The sequence below is a fragment of the Prionailurus bengalensis genome, chromosome E2 (genome assembly GCF_016509475.1).
Source record: "Prionailurus bengalensis isolate Pbe53 chromosome E2, Fcat_Pben_1.1_paternal_pri, whole genome shotgun sequence".
Lineage (NCBI taxonomy): Eukaryota > Metazoa > Chordata > Mammalia > Carnivora > Felidae > Prionailurus > Prionailurus bengalensis.
In genome coordinates this window covers 58,389,994-58,413,111 of record NC_057352.1, presented here as the reverse complement: position 1 = coordinate 58,413,111, position 23,118 = coordinate 58,389,994, and the positions used below count along the sequence as shown (strand labels likewise).

The window sequence follows — 23,118 nt, the reverse complement described above, 5'->3', positions numbered from 1 at the left end:
ATGCGAAGCAGACTCCAGGCTCTGAGCCGTCAGCACGGAGCCCCACACGGGCCTCCAACTCACGGACCGCGAGATCGTGACCCAAGCCGAAGTCGGACGCTTCACAACTAAGCCCCCCAGGCGCCCCCAGACTTCTTTCTTCTAAGCGTGGGCAAGGCAAGGAGGTATCGTCAGGGTGGCCCTTTACAGAGGCGGTGAGCCCAAGGTCACACAGCAGGGCTGGGGGCCGGGGTCTGAGCCTGTGTTCAGCCGACTCTTAAAGCCCCTGCTTTTATAGGTGCTTTGAAAAAACGCTCTCCACTGTGGAAACCTCCAGACAGGCAAGACGAACACGGTCGTCTGGGGAGTCCCGCAGCGGCGACAGGTGCCAACGTTCTGCTGTCTGTGTTGGCCCCGCACCTGCCCCTCTTCTCACCCGGCCTCTGATACCGTTGCCACTTGGATACTTCCTTTCTGTAGGTAAAACGTATATGCCCTGAAACGAACAGACCTTACAATTAGTACAACGTGTTGTAAGCTAGTCCAATGTTCTAGGTGGCCTGGGGTTTTCTTTCTGTGTCTTCATTTTCTCGCTTTTCTAACAATGGGCTGGTACTGTTTCTATAATAAGGGGGAAAGTAATGAAACGGTGATTGAAACGTTAAAGGAGTTCCTTTGGGCTGGTGTCCTACCCCCTCCGTTCAGCGACAAGGCTCCGGGACCCCCCCAGGCCGACTGTGTTTTCCCACACACCCCTCTTGAGCAACCGGGTCTCCTAGGACCCTGCCGGCCACTCGCAGACTTTGGGGAAGGCTGGGTGGCCACCCCTCGTGGCTAGGAAGGGCCCTGGGCCAGCAGGGGCTGAGGCACGGCAAGCTGCCCTACCTCCAGTCCCTGCTGCCCCTCGGGGAACCCCCACCTTCAGACGAGGAGTGGGGGCTCCCTGAGACGCCTCCCCCCAGCTGATGCAAGGCTGGGCGGGGCTGGCCCGGGGACAGGTTGCCAGGCAAGCAGCTGGGGCTCCTCCCAGGGCAGCTGTGGGCGGCCACGTTGCCCGGCGACCAGGTGGCAGCGTCCTTTGAGCCGAGACGGCGCAGCTGCGCCCAGCCCTGCCGGCTTCCCCCAGGGACCCCCGGGGCCCTGTCCCTATTCCCTTAGCCCAGAACAGCTGGTGCCTCTGGTCACAATGAGCGTCGTTCTCTCCAGGTGAGCGGCTCTGCGCCGGCCTCGGCCGGGAGGGAGGGGGCAGCAGGGCTCGGGGGCCTGATGCACCGAGAGGGATGGGGGCGTCCAGGACTGCTGGGGGCGGGCAGCGGTAAGGGGCGCTCTCCCTCCCACACGACCCCGCCTCGAGGTCAGGGGAAGACGGGGCTCCAGACCGGGGAGGCTTCCAGAAGCTGGCCTCTGCTTCTCCAGCATTACTGTCCACAGCCCCGGGGAAGCCAAATTCACAGGGTCCAAGCCCTCTCTCCCTCACCCATGTCCACTTGGAACATCTCCCTTCGAGCCTCAGAGCCCAGCAGACAACATCCCCCTGTGGGGTCGTCCCTGACCGCACTCCTCTGGCCAGATTCTACTGATGCTCTCCTGCAGCTCGCCTGCCCCTTGCCCATTCGTTTTGATGCCTGGTTGCTCTGAGGGTCACACCCTCCAGGCTGCCTCGGGACCACCCAGTGAACTTCTTTAAAAACGCGGCCCCGTTAATAACGGGGGAAACCGTGTGTGCTCCGAGCACAGGAAACAAGGGAACTCTCTACACTTTCCACTTCGTTTTCCTGCAAACCTGAAACTGGCCCCCTAAAAAGGTTTATTCTTTTTTTAATGTTTATTTTTGAGAGAGACAGAGAGACGGAGCGTGAGCAGGGGAGGGGCAGAGAGAGAGAGGGAGACACAGACTCAGAAGCAGGCTCCAGGCTCCGAGCCGTCAGCCCAGAGCTGGACATGGGGCTCGAACTCACGAACCGTGAGATCGTGACCTGAGCCAAAGTCAGACGCTCAACCGACTGAGCCACCCAGGCGCCCCTAAAGTCTATTCATTTTTAAAAAAACAAAAACCTTCAGGGTTCGGAGAGAGGAGAGAATTTCCACAGCGGGGGGGAAAGGCAAACTCAGGGGATTTGGAGGAAGGGGCCATCGCAGCTAGGAAGAGAAGAAGAACTCTGCCAGGAACAGGAAAGCCCCACTCAGGGTCCCAGGGAGGGTAAGACTGGATTTGGAGCCAAAGCAGCCTTTGCATTCCTGCCGGCCGCTTGACCAGCCCTGCCGCCTGGCCGGTCTCCCGAATCCGCCTCGACGGAACCGGGAGGGAGGGACCAGGCGCCTGACCGGACGCAGGGTGGCAGGCGGGCGACCCTGCGTGGCTGTCCCGACCGGGGTCCAGAACGGCCTCTCGGGCCCCACCTCCCCAGGGACAGCCAGGTGAGGGTGATGGAGGACACGGTGACCAACGCCGAGAAGCACTTGGGCCAGTTCTGCTCGATGCTGGCTGCCTACACCCGCAAGACGGCCCAGGTGCGGGACAAGGCCGACCGGCTGGTCAAGCAGCTCACCGACTTCGCCAACACCGAGCACCCCGAGATGCGGGCCACCTTGAGGAGCTTCGCCGAGGACCTGGCCAAAGTCCAGGATTACCGGCAGGCCGAGGTAGGCGGGGTGGCCCCGGGGGGATCCCTCGCGGGGGGGGGGGTCAGGTCTGAGGGCCGGAGCCACGCTGCAATGCTTCTAAAAAGGTTTACATATGTCCCAAAGGGACAGAGAAAGGATTTCTCATCACAGGTTTTCTAAAAAGAAAATGCTGGAAGGAAAGCGAGGAGCAAAGTCCCTCTGCCTTTGGACTCCTGGGAAAACATGTGTATCTTTTCTTCTAGATTTGTGTTTATCCCACAGGATAAGGAAAAGGAACGGGCATGGGGGGATTCTAAGATGGGACTCCCATCCGGCAGGCCAGATTTTCAGGCCACTGGGCGTCAAGGCATCGGCCTCACCCGGGAATCTGCTAGAAATGCAGGTTCCTGGGCCTCACTGAGAACCTGCTGAGTCAGCACCCCTGGGGGCGGTGCCTGGCAATCAGGGTCTTAAGGAGCCTGGGGGGGAAGGGGTCGGGGGACTCCTTCACCTGGCAGTTAGGCACTGACTCGGGGCTGTGAGGCATCCACCCCAAGACCATGCTGCGCCCTCGGGGGCTGCACAGCGCACTTGGCTCAGTCGGGTCTGAATCCCCTGCTCTTCTGGGCTCCCCGCGAGAGATGGTGAGGCAGGCTGGGGAACTGAAAGAGCCACGGGGCCCAGTGAACTGTCACGAAACCCTCAGTGGGCACAGTCATTATAACCATTCCACAGGTGAGGAAACAAGGCTCGTGGGATGAAATGTGCTGCCGGAGCCTTTGGGAGGTCGAGCCCTGAGCTCAGGCGGCGCTCACAACCCTAAGGGACGAGGGGCCGCGTCCCGGGCGTCCACAGCCCCCCACGGGCTCCTGCCACGCGCCCACCCACGGGCGTGCCCGCGGCGCTCTATCCGTGCAGCCGCCGAGCCTCCCCGGTTCTGTCCGCTCTGACTCTCTGCCTGACCACACTCCCCCAGGTCGAGAGGCTGGAGACCAAGGTCATCAGCCCCCTGAAACTCTACGGGGCCCACATCAAGCAGACGCGGGTAAGCTGGGGGGAGGGGGGACCGCCCGACCGGGAGTGGCCCATCTGGACATGCAAGACACAGCCCCCCTCCCTCCTTTAGGCCGAGATCAAGACGCTAAAGCAAGTCCAGAAGAACGAGATCAAGCAACTGGCAAAGCTGGGGAGACTGAGGCAGAAGTCACCGTCGGATCGGCTAACGATTGTATCCTTCCCTGGGCCGCGGGCCCGAGGCTGCCGGGCCACACGGGGCGTCGGTCACAGGCGTCCCCTGGGCAGGGGCTGCCGATTCACCTGGCTCCTTAACAGCACCCTCCCCAGTCCCAGGTGAGTGCCCCGCGTGTGTCTGGGCAAGGCCGAGCCCCGTGCAGGTGACGGAGGACCTCCCCAAAGAGCCAGGTGAACCTTTACCTGCGCAGGTGCGTGCACAGCCCTGGGCTCAGGATGCGAGTCAGAGGTGCGGGGCCAGCAGTGGGCTGGGGGCACTTCTACCTTGTAGCCCCACTGCCCTCATCTAGATGAGGAAGCCGAGGCCGAAAGACGTGACCTGCCTTAGGTCACACCAGGGAGGTAAGGGGCAGGCGTGGAACTCCACTCCGAGGGTGCCTGGCACCAACACCCAGGTCTGCACGTGCCCGGCGTGGGACCGGGTCATACGAATTAGCTAATTACCTAAAGAACGTTCCACGTGCGGGAATTAAGTATCATCGACAGTGCAGCACCTGTTACGACAGCTCGGCAGGTGCCCCCCGCTTAATGCAAAGCCGCTGTGATCACCGTCCCCCGTTACAGGCAGAGAAAGTGAGGCTCAGAGAGGTCTAGCGGCTTGCCCGGGGTCACGCAGCTAGTCAGCAGGTCTGTCCGAGCAGCGCCTGCCCCTTTCACCACGGTCGCACTCGGCCTTTCCTCCGATGACCAAACTGGCGAGAGGCGTCCATGAGACAGGGAGCTGACCCAGAGGAAGACCTGAAAATGATCCAGAATAGTCCAAAGGCCAGAACCACCCCGTGACACTTCCTACCTCCGGAGCCAGGCAGAGACCAGCGTGCAGAGGGCCTCGGCGGATGCCAGCCACACCACCCACCAGCTGGGGGAGATGATTGAAGCCTTCCAGAAGCGGAAGCTCACAGATCTTCAGGTAGCGGTGGTCGCCCTGTGGTGACGTGCTCTGGCCTCTAGGAGTGTGTGTGTGTGTGTGTGTGTGTGAGCCCGTGCATGTCTGCGGGAGTGTGCGTGTGCACATGTGTGTGAGCGCGGATGCGTGTACGTGAGCATGGGCGAACACCTGTTGCCCAGACGGCTCTCAGAGCCCCGGCTCCCAGGACGATTAATCCTGGCCTGATCTAGCCGCTCAGCGCTCACAGCCCTGCCCCTGAGCACCCAGGCCCGGCTCCCCGCCAGGCCAGTTTGGCAGACTCCGTCCCCCCAACCCCCTCCTCGCCACGGAGGGACCCGCAGCCTCTGCCCTCACTCCCTCCTCCTTTCCTCACCCTCCGCCGAGCCAGCCATGGTTAGGCGCAGGGGGCTGGGCACGGGAGCTTCCTCCTCACGCACCCCTGCCGCCGGCACTGCAACCCAGACTCCTGGGCCCAGAGCCCCGGCTGGTCACAGAGGTCCCTGCACCCACTCTCAATCCCCCATCCGGTCCATTTCCCAAGTTGCAGCCCCGGGGACCTCACAAAAGGCAGCTGTAACTTGTCACGCCTGGGTTTAATGCCCTCCCACAGCTTCCCTGATTCTAAAGACAAAGGCGGAAATCCTCCCCAAGCCTCCGGAAGCCCCAGCCCAGCCTTATCGTGGACGCATCACTCCAAGCGCAAGGGCGCCAAACCCCCGACGCACCCCAGTGCCTTTGCACAGGCTGTGCCCCTCTGCCAGGAAGGCTTAGCCCTTACTCTGCATCAAGGTGACACCCCCTCATCTCCAGGGAAACTCACCTGCACCCCCAGCCCAGTCCTGATGTCGATTCACTGCTCTGCTCCCTCTGGGGTCAGTTATCCCAGGGTGCGGCGGATAGGTTAATTGTATTTTTAATTCCCTCATTAATCCAACACATGTTAAATACACACCTACTATGTGCCCGGCGCTGTGCCTGGTGCCGGGACACCATAGCCAGAAAAGGAAGGCCCCTGTCCTCATGAGGTTGCCACCCTGGGGAAGACCCATGACGCACGCCATTCGTTAGGGAGTGGAGAGCATGGGGGCAACTTGCTGTTCCATGCCTGCCCCCCGACGCCGTGCGCCACAGGGCACGCACACGTGGGGCACGGCACGGCGCCTGGCTGTCGTGTCCCCCTGCCGGGTCCCTGCACAGGGTCCAGGGCCTGGCACTTAGCAGTACTCAGTGAACGTTTGGGAGATGAACAAACAACACACAAGCGGGAGGGGTGATGGTCGCTGGTGCTCCGCCTCTGTGCGGCAGGCAGGACCCGAAGTCACCAGCAGGCCACCATCAGGCATCTGCTGTTTATGAGGCCCGCGGGGTGCCAGCAAGAGTTGAGCACAAGAGGCTTGGGCTCCACAGTTAGGGGCCAACAAACGCACGCAGTTGAAAGCGGGCATCCTTTGAACTTTGGGGATTAAGTTTGTAAGAGGCACTTATCCAGACCATCCCCTAAAAAGCGCTCCCAGTTCTGCAAGAGAAAAACAAGAAACAAACAAACAAAAAACCCCTCAGAACTGGCAAGGATGATTACCACTGTATCAGGGTTAGGTCACGTTTCTGTATATACAATGATCACATGGACAAAAGAGCTCTCTGCCTCCTGTGAGAGCACGTGAGTGATGCTTTCGTCCCGGGGTCCACACCGCTGGGCGTGCGTCAGAAATCTGGAGGGCTGTCTCAAACGCAGATCACCCGGCGACCGGCCCACCCTGGTTGGGCTGCAGAGTCCGCATTTCTGACCAAGTCCCCGGTGGAGCTGGTGGTGATTCGGGGACAGGGACGCAACTGCCATACTGACTCACAGGGCTTGGTGAATTGGGACCGCACGTGTCCCTACCGTGCAGATGAAGTCACTGAGGGTCAGAGAGGCCACACGCCAGTAAATGGCAGAAGGTGACCACCAGGCCAGCCTCCCAGGGGCAGAAGGAAGGAGACGGGACGCACGTATCCCCATCACCACCTTGGCCTTGGCCCCTCTCCCCTCCTGTGCTCGCTTGGGGACTTCCTCTGAGCCTGTCCCCCCCAGCAGGCACTGCAATGTTTGTGTGATGTGGTGTGTTTCCAAACTGCCCTCTCCTCCCCCAACACCGAGCCCGTGTCCTGCTGGGGCCCAAAGGAGAGTAGGAGCCTCTCCTCCTAAGCTGACGCACAGTAGGAGCTTATGTGAGGCCTGGCACACAGGAGGCGCTTATGTGAGGCCTGGCACACAGGAGGCGCTTATGTGAGTGCTGGCACAGAGTAGGAGCTTATGTGAGGCCTGGCACACAGGAGGCGCTTATGTGAGGCCTGGCACACAGTAGGAGCTTATGTGAGTGCTGGCACAGAGTAGGAGCTTATGTGAGGCCTGGCACACAGGAGGCGCTTATGTGAGGCCTGGCACACAATAGGAGCTTATGCGAGGCCTGGCACACAGTAGGAGCTTATGCGAGGCCTGGCACACAGGAGGCGCTTATGCGAGGCCCGGCACACAGGAGGAGCTTATGTGAGTCTTGGCACAGAGTAGGAGCTTATGTGAGGCCTGGCACACAGGAGGCGCTTATGTGAGGCCTGGCACACAGGAGGTGCTTATGTGAGGCCTGGCACACAGTAGGAGCTTATGTGAGTGCTGGCACAGAGTAGGAGCTTATGTGAGTCCTGGCACACAGGAGGCGCTTATGCGAGGCCTGGCACAAAGGAGGCGCTTATGTGAGTCTTGGCACACAGTAGGAGCTTATGTGAGTCCTGGCACACAGGAGGAGCTTAGGTGAAGCCTGGCACACAGTAGGAGTCCCCACTGGGGCTGGGCATGCAGTGGGAACTCTGTTAGAACTTGTTGAGCTGAGCCGAACCATCTGATCTAGAGAAATCAATATCTCTATCACAAGATTACGTTTTGGCGAGCTGGCTCGTCAGGTTGTGAGGTCTCTCCCGGAAGATCCACTCACGGCCCGTGGGTGACAGAGGCCAAAGGTTTTGTAGCCATCAAGCTGCAAACACCTGTCCTCAGAAGCAAAGGCTGTGCAGATGAGCCCAGGTGGCAGGGCAGAGCAAAGCGTGCCCCTTAGAGAGTCACCAGAAACACGCCCTCTGTGTTTCCGGAACAATTCCTGGGCGAGGCAGCTTTTGAATGGGAACGTATTGTCTGTTCCGCAAAAACAAAAGTAACGTTGGCCTTGGACCTGCCCCATAAGGGCAAGTAACAGTCCCCACCCCCAGTCCCCACCCCCCCCCCGCCCCCGTATTCAAGATGGCCCCAGGGCTTTGAGAATGTGGTTTATGAGATTCCGCCTGCTCTCCCCACAGAAAATTTTTTCTGACTTTGTCACTATTGAGATGGTCTTACATGCCAAAGCGGTGGAGGTATATTCCAGCGCCTTCCAGACCCTGGAGAACTACGACCCGGAGAGAGACCTCGAGGTACACATCACAAATGCTCCATTTTCTATCTGATGGTGTGGGGCTGAATTTGATTTTCAGCTGTCTCGATTCAGAAGCAGTTTTCATCGGCAACATTTTTGCAATAGTTATAATTTTGAAGACTCACTCTGATGAATCCTGGGTCGCCTGGGTGGCTCGGTCGTTTGTTAAGCGTCTGATTTCGGCTCAGGCCACAATCTCATGGCTTCATGGGCTGGAGCCCTGCGTTGGGCTGTGTGCTGATAGCATGGGTCCTGCTTGGGGTTCTCTCCCTCCCTCTCTCTCTGCCCCTCCCCCTGGTCAGCACACTATCCCTCTCTCTCAAAAATAAATGAATAAGCTTTAAAAAAATTAAAAAAAAAAATTAAATGTTTTATTCATTTTCTGAGAGAGGGAGAGAGAGCAGGGGAGGGACAGAGAGAGAGGGAGAGACATTGAATCCAAAGCAGGCTCCACGGCCCGGAGCCTGATGTGGGGCTCGAACTCACGAACCACGAGATCATAACCTGAGCTGTAGTCAGACATTTAACTGACTGAGCCGCCCAGGCGCCCCTGACAAAAATTTTTTCAAACAAACACACGAGGGGTGCCTGGGTGGCTCGGTCAGTTGAATGTCTGACTTGATTTTGACTCAGGTCATGATCTCACAGTTGTGAGATTGGGCCCCACCTCAAATTCTGCTCCGACAGCACGGGGCCTGCTTGAGATTCCCTCTCTTTCAAGATAAATAATAAATAAAATTAAAAAAAAAAAAACCAGACACATGAATCAACAACGACAAAGAGCATCCCGGGCTGACGCCTGCCTGCCGTAGTTTGGATGCAGACAAAATGCGCATTATCCCTATCTGATCTGATGGAAATCAAGAGCGGACTTATCTAGAAAACACCAGACCACACCCAGTGCTGGAAAACGGCTACCACTTGCTGTGATTATCTTCTGTGGGCTCAGCTGGACGGTCTCGGGCGGGTCTTTCCCGGGTTTTCAGTCAGTTGGTAGCTGGGGCCGGAGTCACCTCAAAGGCTTCCGCACCGTATCTGGCGATGATGGCTATTATCCGGGTACAGGACAGGCCTCTTGGTTTGCAGAGCTCAGTGCAGAATGAAACCGTGGGCCCTTCGTTCAACAATTATTAAGCCGTTTCAAGGGGCGCCCGGGTGGCTCAGTCGGCGGAGCATCCGACTTCGGCTCGGGTCACGATCTCGCGATTCGTGGGTTCGAGAGCCCCGCGTCGGGCTCTGTGCTGACGGCTCGGAGCCTGGGGCCTGCTTCGGGTTCTGGGTCTCCCTCTCGCTCTGCCCCTCCCCCGCTAGTGCTCTCTGTCTCTCAAAAATGAATAAAAACGTTAAAAATTAAAAAAAAAAAAAAGAATTTGAAGACGGTGACAGCAGCGTGTCAGACGGAACATAGGGTTCTTCCGCGCTCGGGGCCCAGGGCTACGGCCTGAGCCGCATGCCGCAAAGCCCGACCCGCCTGGATCCTCAGTGGGGACTGCAGGGCCTACCCTGCCCGCGGCCTCTCCAGGAGGCCCGGCAGCGGGTCGGAAGCGAGCATCCCGTGACAGAGGCAGGCGGAAGAGGTACCACCTTTCACGTGTCACTCCTGCCACAGCCTATTTGTTGGACGTGAGTCCGTCACTGAGGACACATTCAACGGGAGGAGAATCCTATCCCGGCTCCCGATGGGTGACGGGTCAAGGAATTTGCGGGAAGCTTGGAAACCACCATACGAGGTTATATGCAGACTGAACGGGCTCGGGTGCCTTCGCTCACCTCTGTGACGTTCTTCTAGGGGAAAGAGCAATCTCTCATTTCCTGTGTGACTACCTGGCCTCTCTGGGCCTCAGTGTCCCCATCTGTAAAATAGGGTGGTAGCACTACTATAGATTACAGCACAGGTGGGGGTGGTGCCGGCCGTGCACCTTCTCCCCACCCCCACCCCACCCATCCCGGTCTCTCCCGGCAGGACTTTCGAGCCAAGATGCACGGGCTCTACGGACATCGCGATGCTCGGCCACTCACGGACACCGTCTCCCCCCCGGCTGTCCCGTGGTCTCTCACTGGCCAGGTGAGCGCTGGGGGTGGGGCCGTCAATCCCGCGACAAAGGGGAGGCCGTCTGAGAACGGGGGTCTGCGGGAGATCCTGAGAAGGCGGCACAGCTTGGGGAGCGTGCAGCCCTCCCCCGGGGCCTGGCCTGGACCGGCCTGGAAGTGAAATCACATCAACACATAAACGGGCCCTGTGCCGCCGGCGCCTGTCCTGAGTGCCCCCTAGAGGCGTCCTGAAGCGTGGCGGCTCGAGAGGCGAGGGCTCCGCACGGGTGGCTCCTGGGCCCTGGGGCCCACGGGTGTCAGAAGCCTGAATTTCTCAGATTTGAGGGAAGTCATAAGGTACCTATACTCCAGGACACCCAACGAGCGCGGCAAAGCACATTTCTGGTTCTACAGGACAACCCCTCCGTGCTCACCCGAGTAACATAAAGGAGCAGCCTGGTACCAATCGGGGTAGGGTTAGTCACCCAGTGGGTGGGGGACAAGGGGGGGCCGCGTCCCACAGTCGAGGGGGCAGGGAGCGTCTCGTGGCTTTCTGACTAATCCTAACGGCAGTGAAGCAAGTAAGTACGGCCCTGGCTACTTGGGCACAAACTCACTGCGCCCAAGCTGTGTGACCTCAGGACAGGTCCTTAACCTTTCTGTGCTTTAGATGCCTCGCCTGCAAAGCAGGGCGAATAGCAGTATCCCCCTGTGGGATCGTGGGGAGCGTCAGGCGAACAAACCTGCACGAAGCCCTTAGAAAGGGCTCAGTACCTGTCCCTGCCCTCGTCATTCCCGCTTGTTATCATTTAGAGCGCTCAGACGGCCCTACGGGGCGAGAGAAGAGAAGACGAGGCGACTATGGAAGCTTCTGCCGAGGAAGACCTCAGAGGACGGGGGCGGGCGCTCCATCAATAGGACCAGAACTCCCCAGTCGGGAAACCGGGGGCTGACCCTGGATGCTCAGGGCTAGGGCGGGCTGGGGGGCTCTGGGTAAGGCCCGTGTCCTCTGAGCCTCAGTTTCCTCATCTGCACAACGGGGCAATCTCGCCGACCTCAGAGGTCACTCTGGGGATCGCTGTGCCCAGCACGGTGCCGGGTACGGAGCAGGTGCTCAATAAACGTGGGGTGCCCCTTAACCTGAATCGTGCTGGGTCTCCTTTCCCACCTTGTGAGCCCGGGGACTCGGGTGTTTACACCCGAGAGTGGGTTTAATGTTGAGAGCGCGGCGGACTGGCCTCCAGGGCTGTGGTCACAGCGCGCCACAAACTCGGGGCTCACACAACAGGAATTCACTCTCTCGAGGCTCCAGAGGCCTGAAGTCGAGAGCCAGAGGTGGGCAGGGTGGGCTCCAGGCCTCTCCCCCAGCCTCTGGTGGCCGCTGGCCATCTCTGGGGTCCCTTGGCTTATACACGGCACCCTGACCTTTGTCTCCACCCTCACCTGGCCTTCTCCCTGCGTGTATGTGTGTGGATCTGTGTCCAAACTCCCTCTTTTTGTAAAGACACCAGTCTTACCGGCACAGGGATCCACCTACCCAGCGTGACCTCATCCTAACTAGTCGTATCTACAAAGACGCTATTTCCAAAGAAGGCCACATTCTGAGGCACTGGGAGTCAGCATTTCCACATACGGGTCTGCGGGGCCACGAGTCACCCCTGACACGTGGACACGATGCGCCGGGATGCCCTTGGGAACCAGGGACTCATCACAGAAGACAAGGGAGGTGGAGGGTGGCAAAGGTGAGGAAGGGAGTGAGCCCCATGATTCTCTCATCAACAAAGTGGGGGACAGAAGACTTTCAGGGGATCGTTGCAGGATTCGCACCCTCAGCACACTGATTTTTGTGACCCCCAATCCAGCGCCCTGGCACCTCCTCAGGGAAGCCCACCCTGATTCTACCAGGGAGAAAGCTCATTCCAAAAATCACCAAAACATCCTAGGGGCGCCCGGGTGGCTTAGTCGGTTGAGCATCTGACTCTTGGCCTCAGTTCGGGGCATGATCTCGCGGCCTTGTGGGTTCGAGCCCCACACGGGGCTCTGCCCTGGCAGCCTGGAGCCTGCCTGGGATTCTCTCTCTCTCTCTCCGCCCCTCCCCCGCTTGCACTGTCTCTGTCTCTCCCAAAAATAAGCCTAAAAACTTTTTCTACTAACTACAACATTCTACACTTTCTATGTAATAATTTATAAACCAACACCTCGGAGATCGTACTGTAAGTCGCACGTAGTCACGTCATAGAGCCATACATCTCCTACGTTTATATGCTCACATGGGCACCACACACACACAAATGTCCGTCTTCTTTAACCTCGTCCGTATCCCGACCCCACCGACAGTTTCCGAAGAAATATGGCCCTGTTTGGTGACCTGGCCCGCTGTCCGTGCCCGCCCCTTCCCGCTCTGGCCCCGGAGCACCGAAGGGACGGGTGGTTCCTGATTCCAGGGTTGGACTAAAGCCCCGGCCTGCCTCGCCACCCTCTCTGAAAACTAAGGTCTGGATTTTTCGGCCACTTGGGAAGAGCGGCTCTCTTTCTGGGCCCCAGAGGCACAGGTGGGCGGTGGGGTGGACAGAGCGACTTGTGGCGGCTCTCGGGCACCCCTGGATTTCCAGGGTCCCCCTCTCTGGGCGTGTTTTTGCTTTTTCTCTCCTCCTGATGGAAAGCGAACTCACCCGCTGCTCGCCAGGGCAACTGGTGCAGGTGCCCACAGGGGGAGAAGGTGCCGGACGGCTTCCGGGCAGGGGGGGAAGGACTGACCCGGTGAGTGGGAGCCTCGTTCACGCCTGGGCAGAGAGGGGCCGCTGCCTGGGGACAGTGGGACTTTGGGGGAGCCGAGCGGCAGGGCCCGGGGGGCGGGGGGTGGCCACGGCAGCCAGAGCTCACAGGGTCCGAGTGGAAGCCCTGGCCTTTCAGTTGAGCCACGCGGGCCAGAGGGCCTCCCCGCAAACTGCCAGACCCGACGAGGACGCACACGTGGTGCTCGGGGGCGCAGGAGTCCCTCCTGCCCGCACCCACGCTGCCCCGGGTCGGCCAGACTCACGGCGGCCCCGACCCAAGTCCAAGAACACACAACCCAGCCGCGTGCGTTTGCCCCCACGGCCAAAGCAGAGGGGGAAAGACCAACGAGCCGGAGGCGACAGGCTCCCGCCACCCAACCACACGCACACCTGCGGCCCCTGCGGCGGGGTGGCGCGGGCGGCAGGGGGAGGCCACCGGGGGGACCCGCCAAGCACGGCGCCACCCCTGGCGGCCGCCCTCACCAGAGCCACGCCGGACACCCACGCCCGCCGCCCACTACTGAGCCCGCCGGGCCCACTGCGACCTTCCAAGCCTCACCTCTCCGCCGCCGCTGTGTCTTCAACTCCCCCTCCTCCCGCGTCCTCACCCCCTGCTCCCGCACGCTCACCTCCTCCTCTCGCGGCCTCGCCTCCTCCTTCCCCAGCTCCTGCCAGCATCCACCCGACACACGAAGCCAGGAAGCCCCCGGGGCACCTCCACATTGGGGCTCGAGGTCGTGGACGCGGCCCGCACTGTCCCAAACGCGCCTCCCCGGTGGGCGTCAGGGCGACCCAGCTCGCTCGGGTCAGCAGGCACGCGGAGACGGGGCGGGGCCGGAAACACGCATGCGCGGGGTGCGGCGGCCGCCCCCTGTCGGCCCTCGGGGGCAGTGCGGGTCGTCCGGCCGCCGGTGGAGGGCGGCCAGGGCGCCCGCTGGATCCCTTATCGCGTTGAAAGTCACACTGAACGGAGCCACCCATCCCGCCTCTTAGCCAAAGGTCGTTAAGGAACAATTCGTTGGAAACTGCACGGAATGAAATGAATGCAGCCGCAGACATGACTACGTACACCAAAACGCACTCACAACTGTCCGCAGATGAATTTCAGATGCAAATCTGCAAAAACTCTAGAATAAACACAGAAGAAAATCTACATGACCTTGGGTTTGGTGATGAGTCTCCCACAAGACACCAAAAGACTACCCACCCCCGCACAAAAAGCAGTAACGTGTACTTTTCAAAATGAAGCTTTCCATTCCGTGAAAGACCTTGTTCGGGGACCCAGAAGGCAAGACTGGGAGAAAATATTGGCAAAGCCCGTATCAACAAAGGGTTTGTAGTCAAAATATACGAAGAACCCTCGTAACTCAACGATAAGACAACCAACCCACTAAAAACAGGTAAAGGTCTGAACAGACACCTCAGCAGAGAAGACACATCATCACTAGTCACACAAACATAGCTCCAAGCCATGTATCCTTAGGGAATTACAAACCAAAACCTCAGTGACCTAGCACTGCACGCCTTTCCGAATGGCTAAATCCCAAAACAACGCCGATGACGCTGCCACTCACTGGGGGGTGAGGCTCAGGGAGGCTTCTGTTAAACACAAAATTCAACCGGATAAATTTGAACATCTACTTGGTTTCCTTAAACGGTTCATCAATTCAGTGGCACCTCCATCCAGAATACAGAGGGGTTCTCCCTCAAATGCGTCGCGGAGGTCCGAGGGAGAGAGGCTACAACCCACAGAAACACCATTCGCAAGCTTCACTGTTTAAATTGTGTATTTAGTTGTGTGAGTTTTGGCGCACGCGTTGTAAATTTAATCCTACAAAATTTCGACGGGAACGGTTGGTCTTGTTTCTGTCTTTTAACAGGTGGGAGCCCTCCGGAGGCACCTCTCCCTGGGTTCGTTTCCCCGTGGGGGTAGCGAAGGGAAGGATGGCCTTGTGCACATCACCTTTGGTTCTCACAGGACCACCCAGGAGAGCTGATAGTTCCTTCCCATTTTATAGATGAAGAAAGCAAGGCTCAAAGAATGATTTAGCGGTTGGTGGGGAGGTTGAACCGGACCTGGCCTCTTTCCCCGGGCCACCCCACCCTGCCCCATGCTCTTCTGGGCCTCTGCTGATCTAACGGGGTCCTTCCCCTTCCGCGTACTTGCCTCTGAATCCCACCCTTGGCCTGCTGCTGCTGCAGTGTGAGGGGAAGGAGCTAATTAGCAAAAGAAAGGTGCCTTGCTGACCCTGAGGTCGCATGCCCTGTCTTTCCTGTCCCCTGGGCCAGTTTAGATAAACAGAGGTGGTGCCTCACGTCCACTGGAAACAACCTCCCACCCAACCCAAACCCCTTACCTGGCACATCTTCAAAACCCCCTTTGCCCCACGCCCGTGGGTTAATGTTCCCGATTTCACTGTCTCTCTATGCACGCTCATCACGCTTATAAGCCTTTTGATCCTAATTAAAACGGAGAAAGGACCCTCACTCGGGGCTCTTGTCTCCTCCCGGACATTAGCCTCTCTCGCATTTTTAATCCTGCGTCCCGCTTTCTTGCTGGACAAGCGAGCACTCCAGACCCAGAGCCTACACAGAAGAGCCGGATCAGGATTCCAGCTAGAAGGGGTTCCAGGCATCCCGGAGGCACGGGCTGAGGTCCAGTCCAGGGGGCCACTCCAGCAGACCCCCGCGCAGACAAGGCATGGGCTGTCCCTCAGAGGGACGCTCCTCCTCCCGTGCTTCCGTGGGACGTACGTGCATCTGGACAAGACACTCGTGCTCAGCGTAAACGAGGAAATCATCTATTTGACCCCAGAAAAGAATGTTTCCTTCCGAAAAGCCACTCCTGCCACTGAAAAGATCGCCAATTCTGTAAGGAGTCCTCATGGATACGTGAAAACAAAAATTAGGCAGACCAGCTTTTTTTTTTTTTAAAGATAATTTATTTGCATTTCCACCTTCTGACAATCTGAGGTGCAATATAGAGACATATGTTTTTTTTCTTCACAGGAAACAGTTTTGATTTTAGCACTGTTCTGAGACCTTCACCCTTGAAACGTCCTCAGCTTTAAAATACTGTTTGTAGGACATCACCCAATGGGACACAGAATTGCTTAACTCTATCAGCGAGAACACCCGCGGCACTGAACTCTACTTTGGGGCGACTGAAAGGCAAGGTCTGGGTGTGGCGGTGGCAAGTTCAGGTCGGAGACCCGCTGGCCAAAGGAGAAAACACGACGCACACATGTAAACCGTCACCGGGAGCCCCAGCGGAGGCCACGGTTTATAACAAAGGCGGCAGACTGACCGTGTTCTAACACATTTACGTATTTTAAGGGGTTGTGAGTCTACTGTGTGAATTTCTAGCATCTCCTAATAATCAAAGGTTTGGCTTGTCTTTCTCAAGGCGTCTGCAGAAGTGACAGTCCCAGGCTTGCGGGAGGCCCCGCCCAATGCGGTCCCTAGCACAGAGGACATCAGGTCCCCACCCGTCAGAGCTGACGTGTGGGAACAGCGCCCGCAGTGCCTTCTCCTGTCTCCTTTTCTGAGCACATGTCCAGGACCCAGGAGGGAACGGGGACAGTCCCCCAATTCTAGGACTGAGCGGTGGGTCAAGGGGGATTTAATAGGCGGCCCCTTTTGGCTCAAGTGCAACCCCTTCAGGTGCAGTTCCGGAGGGTTCCAGGTTACGATGGACTCTGCTCTGACTCTGCCTTGTTGAAGCCCTGGATTCTGTAGGCTGAGAGACCCCAACTGTGCAGACACCCTGTGACAGGCCTGTGCGTGGAAGTTACAGGAAGATGGGGCAAACCCAGGCCATCCTGTCTTCCAGAAGCGACGAGTTTATCCCTTTCCACTAGTAACCACGAGCCCTGCAATGACAGCACGGCCGTACTTGAATCCTGGGGACACTTGAGTCCCTTGGACACAGCTCGGTGGGGTTCCACGTACGAGCTCTGGTCGACTCGGGGAACACAGGCCAGCACCCAGGAAACAGAGCACGAGGCCCTTCCGTCCTCCCCAAGGAGTGTGACTCTCGGGCCCGAGGACAACAAGGGGACCGATGACACCCCGCAGGAGCCAGCCATGGAGAACGTTCTTAGCATCGAGTGTATTTGCAGAACGGGGACACCCTGAAAACGACTCCTCCATTTGCTACTTGGTGAACCAACACATCCCTATTCCCAGCCACAGGGCGACAAGGATGTATGGGACACGTGGCCCTGTGTGGCTTTGCCCGAGGTCTGAACACTACACGTTGGCCATTAGGGGCGCCTCTAGCCAATGTAATTCCCCTTTTGGTGAAACTCATCCCCGGGGGTCCTGAGGAATAAATGATTTACAGGCAGTCTGGGGTGGGGGGGGCAGCGGGGACATGGGAACAATGGTTCAGGAGAACTACAAGGCTGGGGGGTGGGAGGGTCCCCCACCTGGCAGCTTGGGCCATGACTGGGAACAAGGAGAGAAGACAGCAGCCTGAGCTGGCCGGGGGGATGGGGCGTGGGGGGGCTCCACCCCCTCCTGAGGCTGGGGCTGGGCTCCCTCCGCTCCGGCCTCCTCCCCCTGGGCCACAGACCCTCCTTCCCAAGCTTCCCCACTGTTCTGGGCAAAGGGCTCGCGCCACCCCCATCGCCACCCCCGTGGCTGCCCAGGCGTCTGCGGTTTTAGGTAATTTGGTAATAAAGCTGATCTAGCCTCACGGGTCCACCTGGGTCCCCCCTAAATAAAAGCCAACCAGTTAGGAAGCTGGGACGTGCAGGAAGGCCAGGTGCGCAGCTGGCGGCCTTGACTTGCGGCTACGGTCACCGCGGTGAGATGAAGCCGCTTACAGACCCGTTCACGGTGTGAACACTGTCCTCGTCGCATCAAGAGCCTGCGACGGCAGGCGCTCTGCGGGACGAGCGACCCACAGAACGCAGTCCGTGGAGGAGCAAACCTCAAGGCTGGGTCTTCTCTCCACGGTAACGAACTCACTGTCTAGCTGGCCTTGGAGAAGTAAGGGGACACGCTGGTTTCAACTCCCAAAAAGGAGGGCAGGGAGAGGCGAGGCGGTCCTCTGACTCTGGCCCCGGGTCTCTGGCCTAACCCCAGCTGGGCGAGCCGGCTGACCTGAATATCCTAGGTTTTAACTTGGGTAGAGAACTCAGGAAATGGACCCTTTGTGGTTCTCCTTTTGGTAACGTAAGAGCTTCTTAGCAACCCCCCCCCCCCCTTTTTTGGCAATGAGAAAATCATAGCTGACTCCATTTCACTGTACAAATAACTTAGACTATCAGGGTCTGATACTCCTACCTTTGGTTAAACACACACATGCACACACACAGCAGGCGCAATCTGAACGGTAACGGGGCTCCTCTTACACGCCTATCAATATTGCTAAAATTAAAAGCTAAACACATACGAAGCTGCGTCTCAACAACGTCCTGTTTTCCAAGCAGGGACCTTCCTATTTGAGAGGACGAGCCATCCTGGCTCACTGTGACTCACACACCCACCTCCCCACCCGCCCCTGAGGACAGCCAGCGAAAATCTGAAATGCCACTGAGCCTCCAGGGCTCCTGGCTTTGGACACGGTACCTGCCGGGACGGGAAACTCTCTTCTTGGGTATAATCTGATGCTTTCTGCACGGAGTCTACGGTTCCTGAGTTTACAAGAAGAGCTGTTAGGGCTTTTAGAGCAAAGCGTCCGTGTGTGTGCAGGCCAGAGTGAGGCCTCTTCACACGCTGGGACCTCTGACAGCGTCCCCCGTCTGTCTGCTCTGGCCGGGCCCCGGAGGGAAGAGACCGCGTTACAGGGATAGAGGAAAACCGCGGTGGGGCGGGCGGCCTGCCGGCCTGCTTTCTAGGTGACGATGGCCAGAGGCACCGGAGGGCGCAATGCCACCACCAGGAGACGGCATCATGCACTCTGAGGAGGACCCAGGTCTCTGGCAGGGTCTGATCAATGCCGGGGTCAGACCCATAGGGACAAGGAGTGGAGGGTTGCAGCGGGGGGGACCCAAGCAACCCTTGCTTTCACCTTCAAGGGCTATTTCAAGAGGCCTATGTTGGGGGGGGGGACCTCAAGATCATTTCTGAAGCTAAAGTGCTTAGAAAAGCCCAAAGCAGTCAAAGCTGCATTTCCTTCCAGAGGCAGCGTGGTCCTGCGGGCCCTACCCCAGGGGGAATATTCCGCGTCGCGCCCCCCGGCACGCTGGGAAGTCTCAGAACCCAATTTTCTGCCTCCAGAAATCAGACCAAACTTCTATACACAAATCTTATATATACAGGGATAAGTCTTCTGTGCACCTTAGAATCAAGCAACGCGTTTCAACTACTAAGAGACGACTGATAAAGCCAACGACACAGCAGCTAAAGGGAGAGCCTTGCGGGGGGCTTGGACAGACCCCTCTGTGTGGCGCTGATTCTGCAGATGGGGAGGGGAGCACAGCACGTCCAGGGGGCGTGGTGGAGCGGCTCAGCAGGGGACCCATCATCTGAAGCAGGCGCTGGAGGGGCCCACACACCCATTCATTTGACCTTAATTCTCGAAATGCATTCCGTGGAGGCATGCACCAGCCCTGGGGCCCAACACTGGCTGGGGGGTGGGGGGACCTCCAGTCTGTGTGACCCGTCCCAGCAACAGGGCTGTGCTTTGTTTGGTGACACTGCCAGACCGGCTGCTGTCACACACACACACACACACACACACACGCACACACACACACACGAAGCCATCATAAAAACGAACTGAGTTTCGGGACCCGGTCTTTGGCTGGCAACGTTGCTCAGATCATACCAAGCCTCCCATCGCCTCTCCCGTCATCCCCAAGATGCGCGTGCTACAGCTCAGACGACGCGTGCTCGTCTCTGGAACATTCCAAGGAGGCATCCCACGAGGGAAAGCGTTCCGGCACTGGCCGGGTGGGTGACTACCAGGCATGTATTTGCTGCACTTGAGAGGAGACCGTAAGGTAATGGCCGAGAGTTGAGGAGGTAGAGGGGGGGACACAGGAGGGGAGGACGTAGGGAAAGGAGAGAGCCCGCCAGGCCCACTTCAAGGTCAGTGCCCAAGAGGGGCGGGCAGAGGCAGAGGGAACCAGACTGATGGCCACTTTCACGCCGGGGGAGCCGCAGGCCGAACGCCTGCCATCAGGGGTCAGTCCTCGCGGGACGCCTGCCATCAGGGGTCAGTCCTGCCATCAGGGGTCAGCCCTCGCGGGTCAGCCCTCACAGGGGTCAGTCACTCCCCCGCTGTGCCCGGCACAAATCCGGGGAGAAGAGCCGTGGTTCCCGGACACCAGATGGGAGACGAGGGGGCGGCTGCAGAGCCTGCAGGAAAGAGGTCACACGGCGTGCGAGCTAAGGAGCCTCACACCTGCCACCAGAAGCCGCCTCTGCCCAGCTGTCGGTAACGCTGGCACAGATTTCTCCATCATCTTTGTCTGCTTTCGGAGAGCCTGGTGGTCTCGCAGCCGCCAGAGAAACCTCTTTTCTGGGTCTCTTCACGGGACACACAGCCCATGCTTCCCCCAGGGAGCGAGCGGCAGAACCTTCTCTGCTTCAGAAGGAAGCCGTCGGCCGAGCAGGCACGCTGCAGACACGTCCGTGCTGGTGTGGCTCTAACGCAGCCGCGCAGAGCCTGCGAGGTCCCCAGGGTGCCCACAGCCCTGACCGGGCCTCCCGCAGCCAGGGAAGAAGGTCCTGGCGCCGCTCTCCCTCCCTCCCTAAAACAGGAAGGGTCTCTTTCCTCCTGGAGCTTCCTGTGACTCCAGTTCCCGTCACACGGTGGGGACCCGACAGAGAGGCGGCGGGAGCCCCGGACCCACCTGGCCCGCCCTGAGAGACCCACGGCCCCCTTGGCCCCCCCACTGTGGGAGCACCCCCCTACTCCATCCCACTGCTGAAGAAAAGGCTCCCAGATGGTCGCCAGTGACTGCCCGGGGTCCCTGGCCAGCTCGTGAGGTCCCTCTCTGCATCCGCATGTGCACCCCACCCTCTCTCTCTCTCCTGCTCGTCCGCTTGGTCCTACGTCACAGGCCTGACACTCAGGAGTACGGACAGTCACCTTGGTTTTAGCCATGTAACCCCAGGGACGCTTTGGCAAGTGGATGGGGGGAGCGTTCAAGGCAGAGGGTGGGTGGGGAGGTCGGGCGACCAGATTCTTCTCACTGCTAGTTCGAGAGCAGCGTGGAGTGGCTCTGGGTGCTGCTGATGTCATGCAGGGTCATCGGGTGGGGTGACAGCCCGTCGCTGGCCCAGGAGAGTGGCGGGCACCCTCAGTCCTCCTGGGGGGTGCCTCGGGCGACCTCCCGTGGCCTACTCAGCGGTCATCTGCTCGATGTGGTCGCTCAGCAGCTTGTACTGCTCTGCAAAAGGAAACAACGTTAACTCTCGGAAGAAAGACGTCGACACGCAGGGAGGCCCCGCCCCCCTCATCGACCAAGCAGGATCTCGCCAGGAACGGTGAACGCTGGCTTCTGAAGACGGGCAGGGCCACGGAGCCCTCGGCGGCCAGCGCGCTGCACGTCTGGCTCCTGGAAGGGGGCTTCTCGGGAAGCGGGTGCCTCTCCTCGTGGAGATGACGTGAGGCCGGGGAAGGCACCGTGCTGCTGGACGAACGGCACCGGGGCACCCAGGCCCGAGTCCCACCCACCGCACAGCGCTGCCTGGCGGGCAGGGGCCAGTGTGCTCGCCCAGCACCGTGGGGCTGATGACAACATTCCGGGACGTTCCAGGGAAGCACTGGGCATTCTCCTGCCTCCTCAGGCCACTCCTCTGTGGCCCCTTTAATTTGGTGCAGGATGGAGGGCTTTTGTTTTTGTTTTTGTTTTGAAGAATACCGTGTGAATCCAAATTCGTGTAAGTACTTAAGTGGAAGGCTTTTTAGGCCACGAGGGAAAGTTTTGGTAGCAGGTGGGATGACCCACAGAGGCTGTCTGCACTAGTGGATTAGCGGAGCGGACATGTAACGCAGCCTCTTTCGTTACAGAGGTCAGAGCTTCTAGAGAAACCTTGAGACCCCCTAAGCCCGCCCCCGCCTTCTCCGCCTGTCCCCATACCTCTCATGGCAGTGTGGCTCAAGAAACAAAACCGGGCATACAGTGGCCGCTTAGGGGAGGCAACTCAGGGTCGGAGCTTGGCCACGGTCAAGTTCAGAGTCCGAGCGCCAGGTTACATCTTGGTCTTTGGCGCTGTTCGTAAACACTGAGCTGGTAAGCCCCCCCCGCCCCGACCCCAGCCCACCACCCCCCACCCTGGCCAGTCAAGTGTCCCACGCCTCTGCACAGACAGGAGAACAGGACCGGTGAACCTGCCAGACAGTTTAGCACATTTCTAATTGAAACAGCGGCAATGCTTTGAGCGGGGTGGGAAACTCCCAGCAGGCAGAGCGTTTGTTCCTAAAACCTGACGCCCCCGCCCGCCTCCGGCCCCCGCTCACCCTCGTCCAGATTGCCGATCACCGCCTGCTTCTTCAGGAAGTCGCTGCACAGCTTTTGGTTCAGTCCGAACGCCAGCATGTTGTGAGTGAACGTGCTGGGGGGAAACACCCGTGAGCTAGCACCCTTCCCGTTCCCCGGGGAGGAGGGGGAGCCGGGGCCCGACGCGCAGCCCCCCCGAAGGTGCTAGAAGCGAGACTCAGCGGTGGCGTCCCCGGCCAGCCGACACCCTCACCGCGAGACCGGGGTTAGGAGGTGCGTTCACTAGGAACCGGAATCCAGCCTCGATGTCACGCGTCGTGTGCTTTCGAGCCATTTGAGGCACGCAGCTACGACGACGTGGTGTCACGGAGGCGTGACGCCGTCGGGGACAGCACCCCCTCTGCCAAGCGTCTCCTCTGGGGGCCCCTTGTCACCGCAGCTGGGCACCACAAGGACGGGTCTTCCCGCAGGAGAGAAGCCCAGCTCGGCCCCGCCCGCCCCCACGCAAGTCAGGGTCCCCCCGGGGTCCCGGGTGGGGTGGCCGTCCCGGGCCCTCACCCCAGCTGCCCGAAGGTGATGTTCTCGTTGAAGCGCAGGCTGTCGTTTCTCTCTTCCTGGGTCATGTGGCACCACTTCTCCCTGAAAGCACAGGTGACAGGAGAGGGTGTCAGGACCCCGTCGCATCCCCAGCCGCTCGCCCCCTGCCCTGGTCTACAGGTGCTGCCGGTGCCCGAGCGCGG

The 23,118-nt window shown here is 59.2% G+C and overlaps 2 protein-coding genes across 6 annotated transcripts in view; one reads left to right on the top strand and one right to left on the bottom strand.

The window, feature by feature from the left end:
- The first annotated feature begins 2,001 nt into the window (after window positions 1-2,001).
- On the top strand, window positions 2,002-11,345 carry CIBAR2 (CBY1 interacting BAR domain containing 2). Its single transcript, XM_043599806.1, has 8 exons — window positions 2,002-2,622; window positions 3,560-3,628; window positions 3,710-3,811; window positions 3,928-3,933; window positions 4,640-4,744; window positions 8,054-8,167; window positions 10,133-10,234; window positions 11,014-11,345. The coding sequence occupies exons 1-8, from the start codon at window positions 2,407-2,409 to the stop codon at window positions 11,116-11,118; spliced, it is 819 nt and encodes a 272-aa protein (XP_043455741.1). The 5' UTR covers window positions 2,002-2,406; the 3' UTR covers window positions 11,119-11,345.
- An 8,362-nt stretch (window positions 11,346-19,707) lies between these two features.
- Window positions 19,708-23,118, bottom strand: part of KIAA0513 (KIAA0513 ortholog) — a 58,067-nt gene continuing 54,656 nt past the window's right edge. For all 5 annotated transcript variants that reach the window (XM_043599805.1, XM_043599801.1, XM_043599804.1 and 2 more), the window contains 3 exons: window positions 22,937-23,017; window positions 22,399-22,493; window positions 19,708-21,325 (listed from right to left, as the gene is read on the bottom strand). In XM_043599805.1, the coding sequence (XP_043455740.1) occupies window positions 21,276-21,325; window positions 22,399-22,493; window positions 22,937-23,017 (226 nt within the window). In that variant the 3' untranslated portion in view covers window positions 19,708-21,275. The remainder of the gene's footprint in view (window positions 21,326-22,398; window positions 22,494-22,936; window positions 23,018-23,118) is intronic.